Source organism: Sinocyclocheilus anshuiensis, unplaced genomic scaffold, assembly GCF_001515605.1.
Source record: "Sinocyclocheilus anshuiensis isolate Anshui unplaced genomic scaffold, SAMN03320099.WGS_v1.1 scaffold101, whole genome shotgun sequence".
Taxonomy (NCBI): Eukaryota; Metazoa; Chordata; class Actinopteri; order Cypriniformes; family Cyprinidae; genus Sinocyclocheilus; species Sinocyclocheilus anshuiensis.
In genome coordinates, this window is record NW_015540892.1 from 2,046,606 (window position 1) to 2,065,616 (window position 19,011).

The following is a 19,011-nucleotide window of genomic DNA, read 5'->3' on the forward strand; positions in this document are numbered from 1 at the left end:
TTTATGTAAGTTATTTGTTATTTTATATTAGGCATAGCCTGCCCTATAGCATGGTGTATTTTTATTCGTTTTGTTAATGAAAGTTCTATGTTTTATATATAGGCTAAAGTGAGTTTGACGTTGTATTGTGTTGTTGCATTCAAGCAATTAACGCCGAATTGCCGCTAATTGTGTAATAAAATGCGCACGGTGCTTTTAAGCTATTTAAAAGCGAGGAACAGAGGGACATTTCAAACAAACTAAAAACGAACAATTGCTTTACACCGAATTGCCGCTATTTGAAAGTGAAAGTAAAATGCGCACGCCGCTTTTACAAGCTATTTAAAAGTGAAGGAAAAGAGGGAACGCCCCCGCCCCGTCCCCACGGTGATACCGGTATTACCGGTGTTGTCACACGTCGATTAACCGGTGGGAAAATTTCCTCACCGTCACAACCCTAATGGACGAACAGACAGATGAATAGTTTCTCAGAGGGAAATTTAGGTTGTCTCATAGTAATGACACATGAATTACACCAAAACCAAACAATTAAAACACACACTGTTAAAACGGCATATCACAAAATTAAAATATAATTATTAGGGCTGGGTAAAAAATATCGATATCTCGATATTAATCGATTCTCATTTTTACAGAACGATATTGAAAAACTTGAAATTCCTCCTAAACAGCATGTCATCCACCAGTATGCTGGGTACACATTAGGCTTGCCGCGATAGACGGTGCTGATGGTGATACCGTTGTTAAGCTGCAACACCGGTTACGTCACTTGCCCACCGCGTCACCGACCTCCACCGTCGTTTTTATTTTTTATAGTAATAAAAATCTTTTAGTTCAAACTGAACGCGGCTGCTCAATGCAGTTGGACGACAGTTACATCACAGATCAGATTTCATTTCTCCAGTGAGGAGAGTGAGTCGAGTTGACTGACAAGAAGAGTGGGGTGAGACAGAGAAGACGATGACGGATGATTTAGTTTCGAAACGAAATGCAAAAGCGCATGTTTGGCAGTATTTTGGATTTTGAAAAGCCTGTTGACTTTTGCTGTTTATCTATGGTGATTTTGGAAGTTTTTTTAAACATTCGTTTCTTATTTAATTGGTTCCACAGTGTTTGCTGATATTTACTTTATTTAAACTTTGTGTAATTTATTTATTTTATTTGACATCAAGGTGTATGCCATGCCTCCAAGCTTTCTTGTACTTGTGTAAGATGTGCAAAAAGAACACATGATCATAGAGTAGGATCCAAAGATGTGAGGTAACACTGATAGTGTTGGATTCAAAATATAATTTAAAATTTGGAAATAAGATAGCATTTGAACATTTAAAAAATGACAGAAAATGAAGAAAAGTTTCTTCGTTATTTCTAGGTCACTAATCAAATAATTCTTAAATCATAACATGAAATTGGTCATCAGGACTTACGCTTGTGGAATTCATGAAGGCCATGCCAGCTAAAATGCATGAAGTCATTATATTTACATGCATGCATTTATATTGAAATCACTTACATGAGGCAAAAAAACTGAGCAAAAAGTTGCAATTTGGTGCAGTTGCTGATATTAATATGGCCAAAAAATAAGAAATTCTGATAGCTTGTAGATCAATGTACTATACTATCAGTGTAGCAAATTACTTATATCAAATGCATATAAATATAATTCTCACTATTTGTCCCAATTAAATGTTTTAGTAAGATAATAAATGTTCGGTTTTTAATGAGCTCTGTAGTATTCATTGTGGGGGCAAAACATATAATGCAATGCAATACATTGAAACAGCCTGATGTATCATATTTGTTACATGCATTTTTGGGATAAACAAGTTGCTTCAGTCAAAGTTGCTTCAGTCAAGTGTTCATTTTGAAATATTACAAACTAGTTATTATTACGTTTACTTGATAAAAGTAAAAAAGCAGACTTGTTCACAGCAAAAAGACTTGTGTACCATGACATGAAGGCTAGACATTTTGATGATTCTTTTAACTTCCTAAAATGTATAAATTATTAATTAGACAACAGAAGGCATGCATTAGATACAACACGTTTTTCAGCAAAGTTTTAAACGTTGATAATTTAGAGGGTTTTTTATTTTTATTTGCATGTCAAATATGATAATAAGAGTTGACTTTATAGGGTTAAACTGGTAGAAAACTCTTTCAGATGACCCAGAATTCTTTGAAAGATTCTCCAGTGACCTGAAAGTCTAAGAATAGTAGACATGTCTACCCTGTTTGAATGATAAAGGGGTGTCAAGAGATTTCTTTCTCTCTCTATCTCTCTGTCTTACAGGTCCATCATTTAAAGCCAGTAATCTGAAAGCAGAGAGGAAATTGGAATTTATGCCTACCAATCTTCATGTGCAGAGAATGAGGGCTCAGGATGAGTCTGGCTGCGGTTAGATATATTTAATTCATTCTGTGTTATTATTTCATTAGTCATCCTCTTCCCCTTTTCATTATTTCCCTCTGTTTGAAAGGGTTTTGTCACTGCTCTATATTCTTGTTGGGCACTTTGGTGTATGTGCTCTTTACTGATTCAATCCCAGCAGGCAGTAGGAGGTGTTATTCAGAGCACTTAGCACATGTAAATAGTCGCTCATACAGAAGTTTTCATGCACTCAGCACAAACACACACTCAGACGATCACTGATGTTCTTTTAGTTTTGACCCCTCCAGTCTTGCAATTACACTTCTCAAACTATAGTGCTACATGAGAGACATTTCTGCTGCTGCACATATAACATATATGAAACAATCCCCATATATAACATACATGGCATTTCCCTGTAGCAGATCTATACAGGTGGAGCTGGGGAAGGTGGAGGGTTTCTGAAACGAGTTGAAACTGCTACAGCAAGCACTAGCCAAGTATTTGAATGTTGACAAAGTCCCTTTCAAGGAAAGTCTTTCACTCTGCGGTAGGCTTGCCGCGATAGATGGTGCTGACGGTGATACCGTTGTTAAGCCGCAACACCGGTTATGTCACTTGCCCACCGTGGCACCGACCCCCACCGTCATTTAGTTTTTTTATAGTAATAAAAATCATTTAGTTCAGTAAAAGAACAGACACTACAATTTAAAACTGAACGCGGATGCTCAATGCAGCATGCCGAACGACAGTCGCATCACAGATCAGATTTCATTTATCCAGTGAGGAGAGTGAGTCGAGTTGACTGACAAGAAGAGTGGGGTGAGACAGAGAAGACGATGACGGATGATTTAGTTTCGAAACGAAATGCAAAAGCGCATGTTTGGCAGTATTTTGGATTTTGAAAAGCCTGTTGACTTTTGCTGTTTATCTATGGTGATTTTGGAAGTTTTTTTAAACATTCGTTTCTTATTTAATTGGTTCCACAGTGTTTGCTGATATTTACTTTATTTAAACTTTGTGTAATTTATTTATTTTATTTGACATCAAGGTGTATGCCATGCCTCCAAGCTTTCTTATTCATTTTGCTAATAAACGTTCTACGTTTCTTATTTATTTGGTTATATATTATACATGTTTACTCTTTTCCAGTTTTGTATACCTATTTAAAATTTATGTAAGTTATTTGTTATTTTATATTAGGCATAGCCTGCCCTATAGCATGGTGTATTTTTATTCGTTTTGTTAATGAAAGTTCTATGTTTTATATATAGGCTAAAGTGAGTTTGACGTTGTATTGTGTTGTTGCATTCAAGCAATTAACGCCGAATTGCCGCTAATTGTGTAATAAAATGCGCACGGTGCTTTTAAGCTATTTAAAAGCGAGGAACAGAGGGACATTTCAAACAAACTAAAAACGAACAATTGCTTTACACCGAATTGCCGCTATTTGAAAGTGAAAGTAAAATGCGCACGCCGCTTTTACAAGCTATTTAAAAGTGAAGGAAAAGAGGGAATGCCCCTGCCCCCGCGGTGATGCGTGTATTATCAGTGTTGTCACACGTCGATTAACCAGTGGGAAAATTTCCTCACCGTCACAACCTTACTCTGCGGCCATATTTGCAACGCCTGCAGCTCATACAAGACCATCTAAATGAATGCTGAAATCTCAAAAACTGCTTGCTGAACTCGCAAATAAATTACATATTTCAAATCAGCAACAAAATCTGAAATGAACTGCCCCAGGAATGTTGTTTTTTATGCTCAAATAGCGTTTAAAAAAATTATTTTTCAGGCTAGACTAGCCAATGTGCATGTGCAGTTATAATGCGCCTATGACTGTGCATGCCCAATTGCGCATTGGCTGGTCTAGCCTCAGGTTTCTATGGGAACTGGCGCTTCAAACGGCCGCTGCAGTGACACAATGACTTTACCAATCAGTGATTGGTTCTTTCAGAACTTTGTAGATACAGTATTACAGTGCAGTTTCTCATGACTTTTTCACATAATTGTGACTTTTTATCTTGCAGTACGACTGTATCTCACACTTGTGACTTAATAGCTTACAATTCAACGTCTTGTGATTTTTTTTTTTAATGTATTTGTGACTTTTTATCTCGTAATGTAACTTTACTTTGTATTTCACAATGCAACTATTTTGCATATATGCAAATGTGTATCTCGTACCACGACTTTATGCCTCCCAATTATGACTTTATATATTGCAGTGTGACCTCATTACTCACAATGTGACTTCTCATTACTTTTTTTTCCCCTGTAATTGCAACATATATCAGAATGCAACTTTATTCCTTGTTATTCCAAATGTGTATCTTGTAGTACAACTTTATCTCCCAGTTGTGACTTTATATCTTGTAATGTGGCTTTATTTCTCACAACTTTATATCTGCGACATTATTTCTTATTGTAAACTCACTTATAATTTTTAACTCTGAGGCAGAAATGGATGTCCAGAGTAGTGTGAGATACATGTGTGTTACACTACTGATCTTCATGTCAATGTGCAGGGTCACTATTATTCAATTATTTTCAAATACTGACAATAATTACATATTAAGAACTAAGTTGTTCATTTTGTGACATGGATGTGTGTGTTTGTGTATCTAGATCACACCTATGATGTGGTTACGATCGGGGCCCCTGCAGCTCACTGCCAGGGCTTCAAAACTGGTGGTTTGCGGAAACTATTACAGAAATTTGAGGAGGCAAAAAAAGTGTAAGTCACGTTTTGAATCTAACTTTGAAAATATGCAAGATATTAACTTAAAGTGTACTGTACGTATGTGTTCACATGTACGTGCATGTGTTGCATGTGAAGGAAGAGCTATCATGTGGATTAAATTTGTGGTAATGTCCCAAGTCACAGATGGCAGTTTATATCTGTTTTGTTAAATGGCTGTCTGGTAGTTTCACTTAAGTAAACTTTATCTGTTTCCTTTTTGCTGTAATATATTAACAGGAAATAAATGTGTGTGTGAGTTCATTCATTAAGGAGAAGACTATTAAAAAAAAAAAAAAACCTTTATAAACATTTAAAATCGCACTAGAGTTTTTGCTAGCTAACTATTGTATTTATAACTGTACTGTACTTTTTACTGTACTAACTGTACTCTACTTTCAAAATCATTGCTCTTAGTGTTTGTCACCTTCTGGGCTGCTTTTGGTTATGTGTTGGTTTGCTAGTGTTACATCAGTAGCAGTTTCCCTTTTAAGATACACTCTTAGTTTATTTTTCATACGTTTTAATTGCATTTTTGCTTTCTAATCAGCATTTATGAGGAGGAATGGTGAGTTAGTTTGAACTTATTTTTTTGTTTGTTTGTTTTTTGTGCCATTTATTGCATGACATCTCTGATTTAAAACCTAGTGAGCTGCAGCATTATAACCAGAGCTCATCTAATGCATTTTGGGGTTGCCTTTAATGTTGTCTTAAAATTTGGAGGCAGCATAATTAGATTGCCTATGTTGTGAAACAGGCTTTGCGCCGGATGAGCGCATATGATGCCTACACTGCCTCACTACGTTTTGAAACAGAACGATATTCATTATTCTGTGATTCCATCATCCCTTTTCTGTAGTCGCTACAAAAGAGTAATAGGAGTCTGTGTGTTTGAATAAAAAGTCATATAATTGTCTTTTGCTGAGCACACACATATATATCTGTGCTTCTTGTTTAATCTTTTTTTAGTCATTTATGCTGTTGTACTGCAATAACTTGGGGGAATCTCATGTATAAATGTCTGGGTTGTACAGTATGAAGTCCCTAAAACAAAAGAGTATATATTAATATGCATAAAGACAATTGTGCACATATTTTAGGGTCATTTGATAATTGCATTGTGACACATTTTTCATAAAAATTGAAGAAAAAGTTTCTCACTAATTAAATTTTGAAAAACCTCAGTCTCAGCATAAATTAAATTCAGTACCTTTTTATTTAATTAGCAACACTTTATTTTACAATTTAAATAATATATAAACTAGTTTTTAATTTTTAAATAATCTCTAGCAGTCAGTTAATAATAATCAATAATTAAAATGAGTTATCATTACAGTTATTTTTGACAAGTTTTTTTTGTAGTGACTATCTCAGTTGAAAAAAATAGGACTAAAATTAATGGACCCTAAAAATAGACATATTTTTCTTTATGCAAAATGCAGTGTCTTGCATATCACATTTAAAACAGAGGTGAAATATGACCTGGTTCTTTACAGGTTCACTCAGCCATATGTGTTTCCTGAAATTATACTGTCTGTTCATCGAAGATGTACAAGCACACTTCACTGCACCTTTGTATTGTATTGAAGCACTTAGTGAAACAGATCTGCCATTTAAAGGACTGATGGCATAATTCTCCTGCAGCACAAATAACCCCGTTTGTTCATCCCTGAGCACCTTGTTCTCTTTGCTCTGAAAAATCAAGTTTGAGGACCTGAAGTGTTTGGTGCTTGTCAAAGTCTCTGGAGCATCACTGTCTGAATGAAATGCACAATCATTATCTGTCTGTTGTTGTGTACTAATGTAGTAAAGTGCATGTGCGTTTATTGCTTGTATGGTGTTTTTAAGTAACCAAGCTCTCTCTGGTCTAGCAGCAGTGCTCTGTCCAGCTCCCAGTCCATAGTCTACATCCCTCAGGATATTATCCGTGCCAAAGAGATCATCTCCCATATCAACACGCTCAAGACTCAGGTCAGCTACTACGCTGAGCGCCTGTCTCGTGCCGCTAAAGAACGCTCCGCTAACAGCATGGAGAGAACCCTCGCCATCCTAGCGGATAAGGTGGGTGTCAGAGTACTTTATATCCATTTGATCATACAAATTAACAAATTTAATTTTTCTAACTTGGACCCAGTGTGGTCTGAATTTGGCATTATAACCCCTTTTTCTCTCTCACTTTCAGACACGGCAGCTGGTGATGGTGTGTGACTGTAAACTGCTGGCGTCTGCAGTGCAGGCCCTGAACGCAGCTAGACCCGAGTACATCGCCTCTAAAAACTCGCCCTCTGCTGACTCAGAGCAGGTGGTGCTGAGGAATGATCAGGACACACTACTGGCCAAATGGAGTGGCAGAAACAGTCGTTCGTCCCTCCATGTTGATTGGCATGAGGAAGAGTGGGTAAGAAGGATTTAGAGGCCTGTTAACAACAAATGTATTATAACTAGTGCTGGGGCAACGATTAATCGCGATTAATCACATCCCAAATAAAAGTTTTTGTGTACATAATGTATGTGTGTGTACTGTGTATATTTATTATGTGTATATAAATACACACACATGCATGTGTATATTTAAGAAAAATATGTTATGCTTATATATTCAGTATGTTTACATATAATATAAATATATACATTTAAATATTTTCAAAATATATACTTGGGTGTGTGTATCTTTATATATACATAATAAATATACACAGTACACACACATATATTAAATAAACAGAAACTTTTATTTTGGACGATTAATCGTTGCCCAGCACTAATTGTAACATAACCATTTGAAGTAAACTATAAAATATCCTTTAAATAAAGTGTAAAATATTTACTGACAATATTTACACTTTTTACACATTTTACATTCTCAGACAGCAGTTTGGATATATGAATTAAAATATTTTGTAATCTGATCTGTTGTTAATCTTGACATAAACTACCATTCAAAAGTGTGAAGTCAAAGTTTTTGAAAGAAGTCTCTTAAGCATTTATTTGCTTGATCATACAGTAAAAAGTCATATTGTGAAATATTATTTCTGTTGTAAATAACTATTTTCTATTTAAGTATATTAAAGTGTAATTAATTACTGTGATGGCAAAGCTGAATTTACTCCAGCAGCAGTCATTACTCCAGTCTTCAGTGTCACATGATCCTTCAGAAATCTTACTAATATGCTGATTAGTAAACATTTCTTATAATTATCAATGTTGAAAACCGTTGTACTGCTAAATATTTTGTGGATATCATGTTACATTTTTTTCAGGATTCTTTAATGAATAAATCATTCCAAATAATATTATTTAAAAAAAAAACATTTTTCCGTGACAATGTAAAAGTTCTGTCACAGAACTGTCACATTTGATCAGTTTATCAACTTGATAAGGTTTTAGTTTGAATTCAGGTTTCACTTGATCAGGTTTGCTCAATACTGGTTTTATTGAAACCCAGATGAAGAAAATTGAAATGCTGATAAAGAAAATACTCCCCAAAAATCCCTAAATTAACCATTTTTCCTAAAACAATAAACATTATTATTATTATTATTATTATAAAAATGCATGCTTTCACTTTTAACAATGTAAATAAAAGCCTAAATTAAATCATATAAAGTGATTGTGTCTCTTCAGAAGACTTGGATTAAACCACTCGATTCAGATGGATTACTTTTAAGGTGTTATTAATTTTTTGAAGTGTTAAAATTTTGGGGGACAGAAATCTCTGAATGAGTGCATCATTTTGTTTAAAAATGTTTTCATGCATATGTTTGTGCCCAAAATTTGCACTTTGTACAAACAGTTTCTTTGTCACAGGAAAAGGTGTGGGGGAATGTTGACAAAAGTCTGGAGTGTATCATCCAGCGAGTGGACAAACTGCTGCAGAGGGACCGTTTGCACAGCAGCAGCAGTGAGGACATGTTCCAGACTGACCAGCAAAGTGGCACCAGTAAGAAAGGTAATGGGAAAACAAAAGCCTTCTGGATCAACCCTGTCTGCATGGAGGAGCCTTCCTCTGTCCCTGAACCGCAACAACAGTCACCTTCACCATCTTCACCACCCGATCTGAACCCTGCATGCCCTGTTAATGCAGAAACACATGCCTGTAGGTGCCTTTCACTGTCTTGTTCACACCTCTCTCTCTCTCTCTGTTATATTTTTAAGAACAGCCATCGGGCCTAGTTGGCAGAGTCTCATCAATTCCAAATGTTACATTTTTCTGCCTTCTGCACTCTGCTTCACATTCCCTGCTGCTTGTCCATTGTGTTTCTATAGTGGTACAGACACTAACACATGTACATACTCATCTCTTCTTGCTTTAATAGTTATTACACTTTCAGTCTCTGTTTTTCACAAACCCTGTCACCTGTTCATCTTCAAACAGGTTTGCATGCTGCCATAGCAACTAGCATTTATATTACTTTTACTTGACTGGTTGTGGCTTGAAATTCTTCTCCCATTGTTTCTAATCCACCTCATCATCTGTATTTTTTACCTAGGTATCTGTTATGCATAATTGTGTATGTTGTCTGATTTGAGTCGAGTAGTATGTGTATATTTGTTTACTTTTTGCCAAAACAAAGCAATATGAATGTATGGAAAAACTGACATCCAAGTGAATTCCACAGTTTATGTTAATGAATGTGTGTTGACTCTGTGTGACTCTCTGTTGATGTGCCATGTCTCTGGAACATGTTTCTGGAACATTCTGTTGTTTGACCCAGCATATTTGCCTACTGTGAACATGTGACCGGATGCTCTCGTTTGATTGGCTGGCTGGCTAACAGGCTCACAGGCTGTCTGTCTGGTGCTGGCTGTCTGTGCCAGTTAGTCACTTGGCAGTGCTAGCATGCTGTGATTTTACAGTAGCCTTTTCCATTATATAATGACTATGAAATCATTAGCTTGCCAGGCAGCTGTGAATATTACTTACATATTGTATCTAGGCAAACCTATCCAGCATTCCACTTTGCATTTTAGTGGAAAAACAGTAGTTGTTAAATCTATGTTGTAAAGTTGCTGCTGTCTTACGTTGTATTCAATGTCTATGTGAGCTGCGTGCGCTATGCTAGTTGCACTCGCTAAGTTAACTGTTGCATGTTGCACCTCCATCCTCTAGATGGCAGCAGCAGCAGTGGAGAGGAGAGTTACCCAGGTAGGAGCTCCTTCGCCCCTTAAGCTTATGCGCTTTTGCTGAATTTGTGTTTACTTTTATGTCACATCTGTTGTTGTTGTTGTTCTTCCTTGTTAATGGTGTTTCTTGTAAACTTGTCATTGCTACTGTTTTCTGAACTCTGTCCACCCACGTTTACTTTTAAAGTCCCTGTGAATTGGCTTGTGTACCCCTGATGTGTTAAAATATTTTATTTAAACAGGAAGTCGCGGCACAACATATCAAAAAATTTGTCCTTTTTTTAAATGGCCAGCAGCATTTAAAAATGCTTAAAATATATACTCAAAAGTATACATATAGCAGGGCCGTCCTTAGGGGGGGTGCAGCTGGTGCGGTCGCATCGGGCCCCGCGCTTGAGGGGGCCCCGCGGCGAATGAACCGAGGGAGAACACCCCCACCCACCCCGGAACGCGATCGCAAACGGACCGAGGGGGCCCCGCTCCCTACCTCGCACCGGGCCCCGCGTCAGCTAAGGACGGCCCTGGCATATAGTATACTAAAAATGTAATTCACTCTTACGGGAATCTTGTGTAATATAACTTGCTTTTGTTTGCTGGTTTTTATTGTATTTGTTATACTTGTATTTTTGAATTTTTTTTTTTTTACAATTGGCATTAAATAAAAATATACTACTACTAGTACACTCTTACGGGAAGCATATTATTGTAGTGGTATTTATAATTTCTGGGGTAAACAAACTTTCCAGTTCTAGAAATGTAATTGGGAAAAAAAAATCTCATCACCTTTTTAAATCTGTATTCCTGAAAAAAGATGGATTGTAAACTTTATGGGCATATATCTCCTAAAATCATTTTTTGTCAGTGTTTACTATTAACCTAGTATAGAGATTACCTTAAAGGGTTAGTTCACACAAACATCAAAATATAGCCATCAGTTACTCACCCTTATGTTGTTCCAATCCCATGAGACTTTCATTCATGTTCAAAACATAAATGAAGATAATTGAAATTAAATCTGAAAGTCTGCCAAAACTTTAACAAATCAAAAAGTTCATAAAAAACATAAATGTATGAATCCATATCCATATGAATCAAGCTATTTCAGTCTTCTGAAGAGACACAACCACTTCAATTTAGGCTTTTATTCACATGTAAACATTGATTAACGCACGTACATAGAGACCACATCAAATATGGTCAACGGAAGCTCAAACCTCATTGATTCTTCAAACTTGTGCTCGCGCGACTTCGTTGGTTCTCGCACACCACGCATGCACAAGCTTTAGTTGACTATTTATTTGTTGAACAAACTATTCGTATGGATTACTTTTACAGTGTCTTTAATTAACTTTAATGAAGTTTAGTAGAATGGATTTTCAATGAATGGACAGAAATCTTTCAGATTTCATTTAAAAATATCTGCATTTGTGCTGCAAAGATAAATGGAAGTCTAATAATGCGACGTGAGGGTGAATAAATTATGACAAAATTTTAATCTTTGCGCTAATAAACAGACTAAAAGCAACAAACCTTACATTTTGATTTAGTGGGGTCTTTAAAGTGAAACATGAGAATTTAAAGAAACATGTAAATATGTGATGTTTAATAAAGATATTAGCAGCAGATTCTTTGTGTGTGTCAGGTGAGTGGAGCGAGGCTCTGTATCCCCTCTTGACGACCCTAACAGAGTGTGTGGCCATGATGAGCGACAAAGCCAAGAAGTCAATGGTTTTCTTGCTCATGCAAGACAGCGCACCCACCATCGCAATGGACCTCAACCTGCAGTACCGCCGAGACGTGGTCTTCTGCCAGACAGTTAGTTCTCAAACACATTAGTGAACACATACATAACCTTAAAGGAATAGTTCACCCTTAAAAATCATTTACTCAACCTCATGTCTTTCCAAGATTAGAAGACTGGTTCATTTTCAAAACACAAATGTGACCCTACACCACAAAACCACAAAAAAAAATAAGGGTCAATTTTTTGAAATTGAGATTTATACATCAGCTGAAAGCAGAATACATAAGCTTTCCATTGATGTATGGTTTGTTAGGATAGTACAATATTTGGCCAAGATACAACTGTTTGAGAATCTGGAATCTGAGGGTGCAAAAAATTTAAAATATTGAGAAAATCGCCTTTAGAGTTGTCCAAATGAAGTCCTTAGCTAGGCTTATTACTAATAAAAAATTAAGTTTTGATATATTCACAGTAGGACATTTTCATGGAACATGATCTTGACTTAATATCCTAATGTTTTTTGGCATAAAAGAAAAATCGATCATTTTGACCCCTACAATGTATTTTTTGCTATTGCTACAAATATACCCATGCTACTTAAGACTGGTTTTGTGGTCCAGGGTCACAAATGAAGATATTTTTAATAAAACTTGACAGATGTCTGCCACTGAAACGAAAGACAATTCAAAAAGACTCAAATAAATTGATATGAATCGAGCAGTTCAATTCAAGTCTTCTGAAGAGAAACAATTGTTTTATATGATTAACAGATTTTTATTTACATCTAAAAACATTAAGCACATCATAGAGCACATCAAATATGATAAACGGCAGCTCAACCACACTTTCTTCACGCACAAGAACAAACCACATGAGCAAGCAAGTTTGAGCTTCTGTTTACCCTCGTGCTCAATGTATGTGCACTAATCAATGCTTATGTGGAAAAAAGCATAAATTAAACCTTTTCATCATATAAAGTGATCATGTCCCTTGAGAAGACTTTGATTAAACTGCTTGATTGATATGGATTTCTTTGACACTATGAAAAGTTCATAAAAACGTAAAAGTTTTGGATGAATGGACTTTCATTGGAGGGACATAAATCACACAGTTTCATGAAAAATAGCTTCATTTGTGTTCCGAAGATTCACAAAAGTCTTACGGGTTTGGAATGACATGATGTTTTTGGGTGAACTGTTCCTCTACACCTGTTTTTCTGTCATTTTCTGACGAATGTCTTCTTGCTCTGTCTTTTTGCCTCTCTTAAGCTCACAGCACTAATTTGTGGCTTCATCATCAAACTGAGAAACTGTCTCCGTGACGATGGTTTCCTGAGACAGCTTTACACCATCGGTCTGCTCGCTCAGTTCGAGTGCCTATTAAGTACTTATGGTAAACACACACTTACACACACACTATGCCCATACTTTGAACCTGGATGCACGGTGACCACTGAATCACTTGTGTTATGTAAACTCATTTAGAGCACAATTCTTATTCATCATTTCTATGTGAGTGAAGCGCTCTGTTCTGAAACATGTTACACTGACTACAGTGGTTTTGCTTTGTTGTATGTTTCACAGGAGAGGAGTTAGCCATGTTAGAGGACATGAGCATAGGAATAATGGATCTTCGAAATGTGACGTTCAAGGTGACGCAGGCCATCTCTACCTCTTCCCCCGACATGCTGCCGGTGATCACCGGAAATAGAGACGGGTTCAACGTTCGCATCCCGCTCCCGGGAAGCATGTTTGATGCATTGCCAAGGGAGATCCAGAATGGCATGCTGCTGCGGGTACAGCCGGTGCTGTTCAACGTGGGCATCAACGAGCAGCAAACGCTCGCCGAGAAGTGAGTCCTGATTATGTAAAACACTCCACAAGAGTGCTTGCATAACATCAACAAACAACATTATCATAATTATAATTATCAATATCAGTATATCATAATTGTTTGATTTATCTGATCTCTTTTTCAGTTTGGCATACACTTGTGTTCATATTGAAGATATCTAAAGGGAAAATCAAAATGTTTGTGTTGTAGGTTTGGAGACACGTCGCTTCAGGAGCTCATCAATGTGGAGAGCCTGGCACGTCTTAGCTCTTACTACCAGCAGTTCAAAGAGGTTTTACCTGACGACTGTAAGTTATCACTCTTCTCTTATGTTTTTTTCCCTCTCTACATAACCAAAAATATATTTGAATTATACAAGTCACTCTGGTTTTAATTTTCTGTCTCTCTCAGGTCTTCCTCGCTCTCGTAGTCAGACGTGTCTCCCAGAGCTGTTGCGGTTCCTTGGTCAAAATGTTCATGCTAGGAAAAATAAAAATGTAGACATCTTGTGGCAGGCTGCAGAGGTAACGGTTCTTCTACTACTAAATTATATTCAAATAATTGCTCAAACCCATTTGGCATTGTTTTCATTTAAAACTATTCTCATTAAAAAAAAAAAAACAAAGAAAAACTTCATCACCCATAGTTTTCATGTCCGAAATAGAGTAAAATCCATGTTTGAGTGCATCTAATTTGTACTGACACCTCTGAAAATAGAAATATTAAATGTTTACGTTGTGAGGTGTCCTTTTTCAATCCATTTTAATCACAGCAGTTCTCTTTGTCACTAAATTATTGTATAGTTATACATAGAGAAAAAAATAAACTGCAAGCCTATGTAAAACCCTGAAAAAAATAAATCTTCGTTACTGATAATCCAATAGAAGTCAACATTTTACGAAATGTAATTTGCATTGGTGTATTTTGCTGCAGTCTTATGCACATACAGTAGGCATAATGCATGTTCGGGTATATTGGCGGATCACATTCAGTAATTTTGCATGTGTAGTTATAATTAAGCTACATTGGGTTTTTGTGGAGTCGAGCTACAATGTCTAAGAATACACATCGCACGTCACCTCTGTCTTTCAACATAAGCGCACAACATTAAGGCCAGTTGTAATCTGATAATTGTGATTTCAGACAGTTTACATGACATTTAAAAAAAAAAACAAGTTATTGTTGAAGCTAAAATCTAACATTTAGAATGCATATACTAAATATACTAAGTGTAAACATGGAATCAAAACAAAAGCACACACACATCCCTGGAAAAACTCTCCAACAGGGTGCTTGACAAAAAATTGATCATGAAAATAGAAAAACGTCAGCACACCTGGGCTCCAGAGATACAAAAATGTAATAACAGGCTATCACATAGGTGACGTTTCGAGCATGCAGGCTCTTCATCAGACTCTTCATCAGAAATATTTTAAGTGTAAGATAATTCAGTGGTATTCAACCAGAGGGGGCCTCACAAAACTTCCAAGGCACCCACAAAAGGAGACTTAAATTGTTAAATTAAAAAATCTTTAAAAAGTTAATTGATTAAAATGCTAAAATCATAAAATATTAGGATACAAACTGAAATCATGTTTCTTTATTTCTTCCCCAATAACATTTTTATTATTAAATAATAGAACAAGAATCTTAGATGCTCTGGGATCACAAAATTATTTATCTTTAATTTAATATATCAACACTCCCAGTTTCTGCTAATAAAAAGTTTGAAAAGCTGTATTATCATAATTACAACAGAAATACCTGTCTTAGCCAATTTTATTTAATATTGTGTTGGATCATGAGATGCCTTCAAATCAAAAGGATTGAGAACCACTGGGTTAATTGGTGCACCCTTAATAACATGAGCATATGAAGTCAAAAAGTTTATATATACAGTGGGTACGGAAAGTATTCAGACCCCCTTAAATTTTTCACTCTTTGTTATATTGCAGCCATTTGCTAAAATCATTTAAGTTAATTTTTTTTCCTCATTAATGTACACACAGCACCCCATATTGACAGAAAAACACAGAATTGTTGACATTTTAAGGGGGTCTGAATACTTTCCGTACCCACTGTATATACAGAGTTTGCATCTGAAGGCCTTTAAGTGGTTCTAGTGCCATTTCAAAAGATACTTGAATGCTGAACTGGAATAAGTGTGAATATGTGTTAGGCTGAAACACAATATTTGTGCCCCTTCACTCAGATTTGTCGGCGACTAAATGGAGTACGTTTTACCAGCTGTAAAAGTGCCAAGGACCGCACTGCTATGTCAGTGACTTTGGAGCAGTGTCTGATCCTGCAGCACGAGCATGGCATGGCCCCGCAGGTCTTCACCCAGGCCCTCGACTGCATGCGCAGGTAAGACTCCTGAACAACTGCCTGCACTTCAATTCATAAGCATCGCACGCTTTGGGGATGTGCCTCTCTTTTTCTTTTTCTTTTTCTTTTTTCTTCCTTTCTCTTTCTCTCTGAAGGATCCCCTCCAATGCATCATCCCTCATTGCTTGTGGCTTCTTGGTGTTTTCAGTAACACTTTTCTGTCTTTATTGCTTTGTGGCTTATGTGGCCTAATATGTTCATTAATTTTATATTTACTCACTTGTTTAGGGTGTTTGTTCCTTCCCACTCCACACTTCCATATTTCATCCCTTCTCTCCACGAGAGGTGTAAACACAAATAAATTGCTCCTGTAGAGTGTGAGGAAACTGCTGAAACTTAATATGCTGATTTGTTTAACTGTGTGCTTGCCAGATGCTCTGTGCTTATAAATAAGGGTATGAAATTGTCAGTTTTTTCACATAATTGTCTCCTCTTGTCTCCTGTGCAATCTAAGGATAGATCTAAAAACATTGTAGTTAAATTTGTACAGAAAACTGTTTATCTGTCCTGTTGAAGCTGATGAAAGAGACAAGATGAGTACAGGAAGGTTTTGTTGCCGTTTTATAGAGTCTCAGTAAATACTCAGTGGTAACACTTTACAATAAGTTTTAATTCATTTACATTTGTTAATGCATTGGGTGTCATAAACTAGCAATGCACAGTTTACAGCATATATTCTTCTAGATAATGTTAACTTCTACGTACACCGCCGTTTGGTTAGTAAGATTTACTTTTTTTGAAAGAAATTAATACTTTTATTAAGCAAGGACACATTCAGTTGATTTAAAGTGAGAGTAAAGACATTTATGATGTAAAAGGTTACATGGTTTCCACAAAAATATCAATCAGCACAACTCTTTTTAACACTGACAATAATAAGAAATCACCAAATCAGAATATTTGAATGATTTCTAAAGGATAATTTGACTCTAAAGACTGGAGTAATGGATGCTGAAATTTTCACTTTGCCATCACAGCAATACATTTCATTTTAAAATATATTTATTAAAAAAGTTGTAATAAAATTTCACAATATTACTGTTTTACTGTATGTTTGTTCACATAAATGCAGCCTTGGTAGGAATAAGAGACTTTAAAAGACAATAAAAAGTGTTACTGACCCCATTCTTTTGAATGGTAGTCGATAAAACATTTTGATTTGTATAAATTTGATAAAGTATTCAAACAAAGTAAAGAATATTGAATTTATAAATTAAAAACCTAAAAATAACCCTATTCTTACCTTACCTAAAGTAGGTAAGGTAAGAATAAATGCTGTAAAAATGTTCTTCATTGTTAGTTCAATATCTAATTCATTAACCAAGGTTAATAAATTGGATGTTAAGGTAAAGTTTTACCCACAATGCACTGTGCATGATCTGCCACTGTGCTGTGCTGCTGTCCCCTGTGTGTATGAGGCTGAGTGACTTGAAATGAATAATCTCAAAGAAAGCCAGCAGTCTATCTGTACCTAAAAATGTACTCTCCTTCACAAACCTGGATGCAAAACAGATGGATGCAGAGACACTGTACACAAGATTGTTTTTATGTTCGCAGTTGGTTTGTTATGATGGCTCTGTTGGCCTGTTGCATGCTGGGAGGACACAGCACGCTTGATTTGCATGGCAGCAGCAGCCCTACATATGCCCCCTTCTGTCCAACATGGAGAACCCATCTCTTAAACTTTCTTTACTTTAAACGGCAGAGATGCAGAACATCACTCTTAATTTTCTCTTTCTTTATTCTCTCTCCTTCCCTTCTGTTTCTTTTTCCTAATTCACATTGTCTGTTTTATGTCGGATTTACTTTTTGTTTGCATCCACATCTGACGGATGGACCTTTTCATCGTGTCTGCAATTAATTTTTCGTTTCGTTTTTCTTTACATTCATGTTGGAACCACCCCAATGGTCATGTCACCATCCTGTGCATGTCGCCCCATTCTGTTTGTCCTCTCTGGCCCTTGCTGCCGCTCCCTCGTCCCTGCCCCTCTCTGCAGCATTGGGACCAGGGAGGGGGTAACTCAGAAGAACCTGAGCGGCTTATTGCCCGTACGTGACTTCAGGCTGGACCCCAGTCTGCTCTACTCTCTGCCCCTTCTGGCCCTGAGCCCAAACCTGCTCATCGTCTGGGTGTTCCTCAGCATAGCCTACCTGCTGGCCAAACTCCGCTGCAGCTGAGCCTGAGACCCCCTTTTCCATTTTTCTTTCTCTCTTTCCCTCACCCTGGCTATCTCAGCACTTCCTTTCTCTGTTTTTCTGTTTCTTCGTCCTCTGGGTGAGGAGCTGTGTGCAGACAATGCTGAATTCTTTGTGGTTGTACAGCTCTTCTCTCTAACAGCCAATCTAAAGGTCTTGGTGGTCATTTCTGCCTTACCTCTCTCTCTCTCTCTCTCTCTCTCTCTCTCTCTTGCTCAAGTAATCATGGATGAGAAAAGTTTGTAAAATAATTTGTGACATATAACAAATATTCTGATTATTTTAGAGGGTTAATTGAAAATAGATATTCATATATATATTTAAGATTTCACATTGATTTATTTATTCAATACTAATTATTCTTATAATATTGAACTGTTTTATTTGTGTTATTATAACAAACTATTTTTGACACATGCATATTTGTGCTAGTGGTCAATTCAATGTGTATATAATAGAGTGCATTAGTGCCCGCACACTTTTTCAGCGGCGTTTGTTCCGTATGTTTGTTTTTTTCCACACTTTTTGTTTCCCATAGGAATTTTCAAAAAAGTGTTTAAAATATTATAAGCCATGTAGCAAGCCAAGCAGCTACAAGGCGAATCACAACATCAT

The 19,011-nt window shown here is 36.5% G+C and overlaps 1 protein-coding gene across 1 annotated transcript in view; it reads left to right on the forward strand.

The window, feature by feature from the left end:
• LOC107688837 (type I inositol 3,4-bisphosphate 4-phosphatase-like) overlaps positions 1-18,695 on the forward strand; it is a 51,886-nt gene extending 33,191 nt beyond the window's left edge. The window contains exons 13-25 of the mRNA XM_016486636.1: positions 5,000-5,108; positions 5,662-5,679; positions 6,986-7,172; positions 7,294-7,509; positions 8,919-9,207; positions 10,222-10,257; positions 11,878-12,050; positions 13,248-13,371; positions 13,563-13,830; positions 14,023-14,120; positions 14,224-14,336; positions 16,025-16,179; positions 18,198-18,695. Of these exons, the coding sequence (XP_016342122.1) occupies positions 5,000-5,108; positions 5,662-5,679; positions 6,986-7,172; positions 7,294-7,509; positions 8,919-9,207; positions 10,222-10,257; positions 11,878-12,050; positions 13,248-13,371; positions 13,563-13,830; positions 14,023-14,120; positions 14,224-14,336; positions 16,025-16,179; positions 18,198-18,378 (1,967 nt within the window). The 3' untranslated portion in view covers positions 18,379-18,695. The remainder of the gene's footprint in view (positions 1-4,999; positions 5,109-5,661; positions 5,680-6,985; positions 7,173-7,293; positions 7,510-8,918; positions 9,208-10,221; positions 10,258-11,877; positions 12,051-13,247; positions 13,372-13,562; positions 13,831-14,022; positions 14,121-14,223; positions 14,337-16,024; positions 16,180-18,197) is intronic.
• The last annotated feature ends 316 nt before the right edge of the window (positions 18,696-19,011 follow it).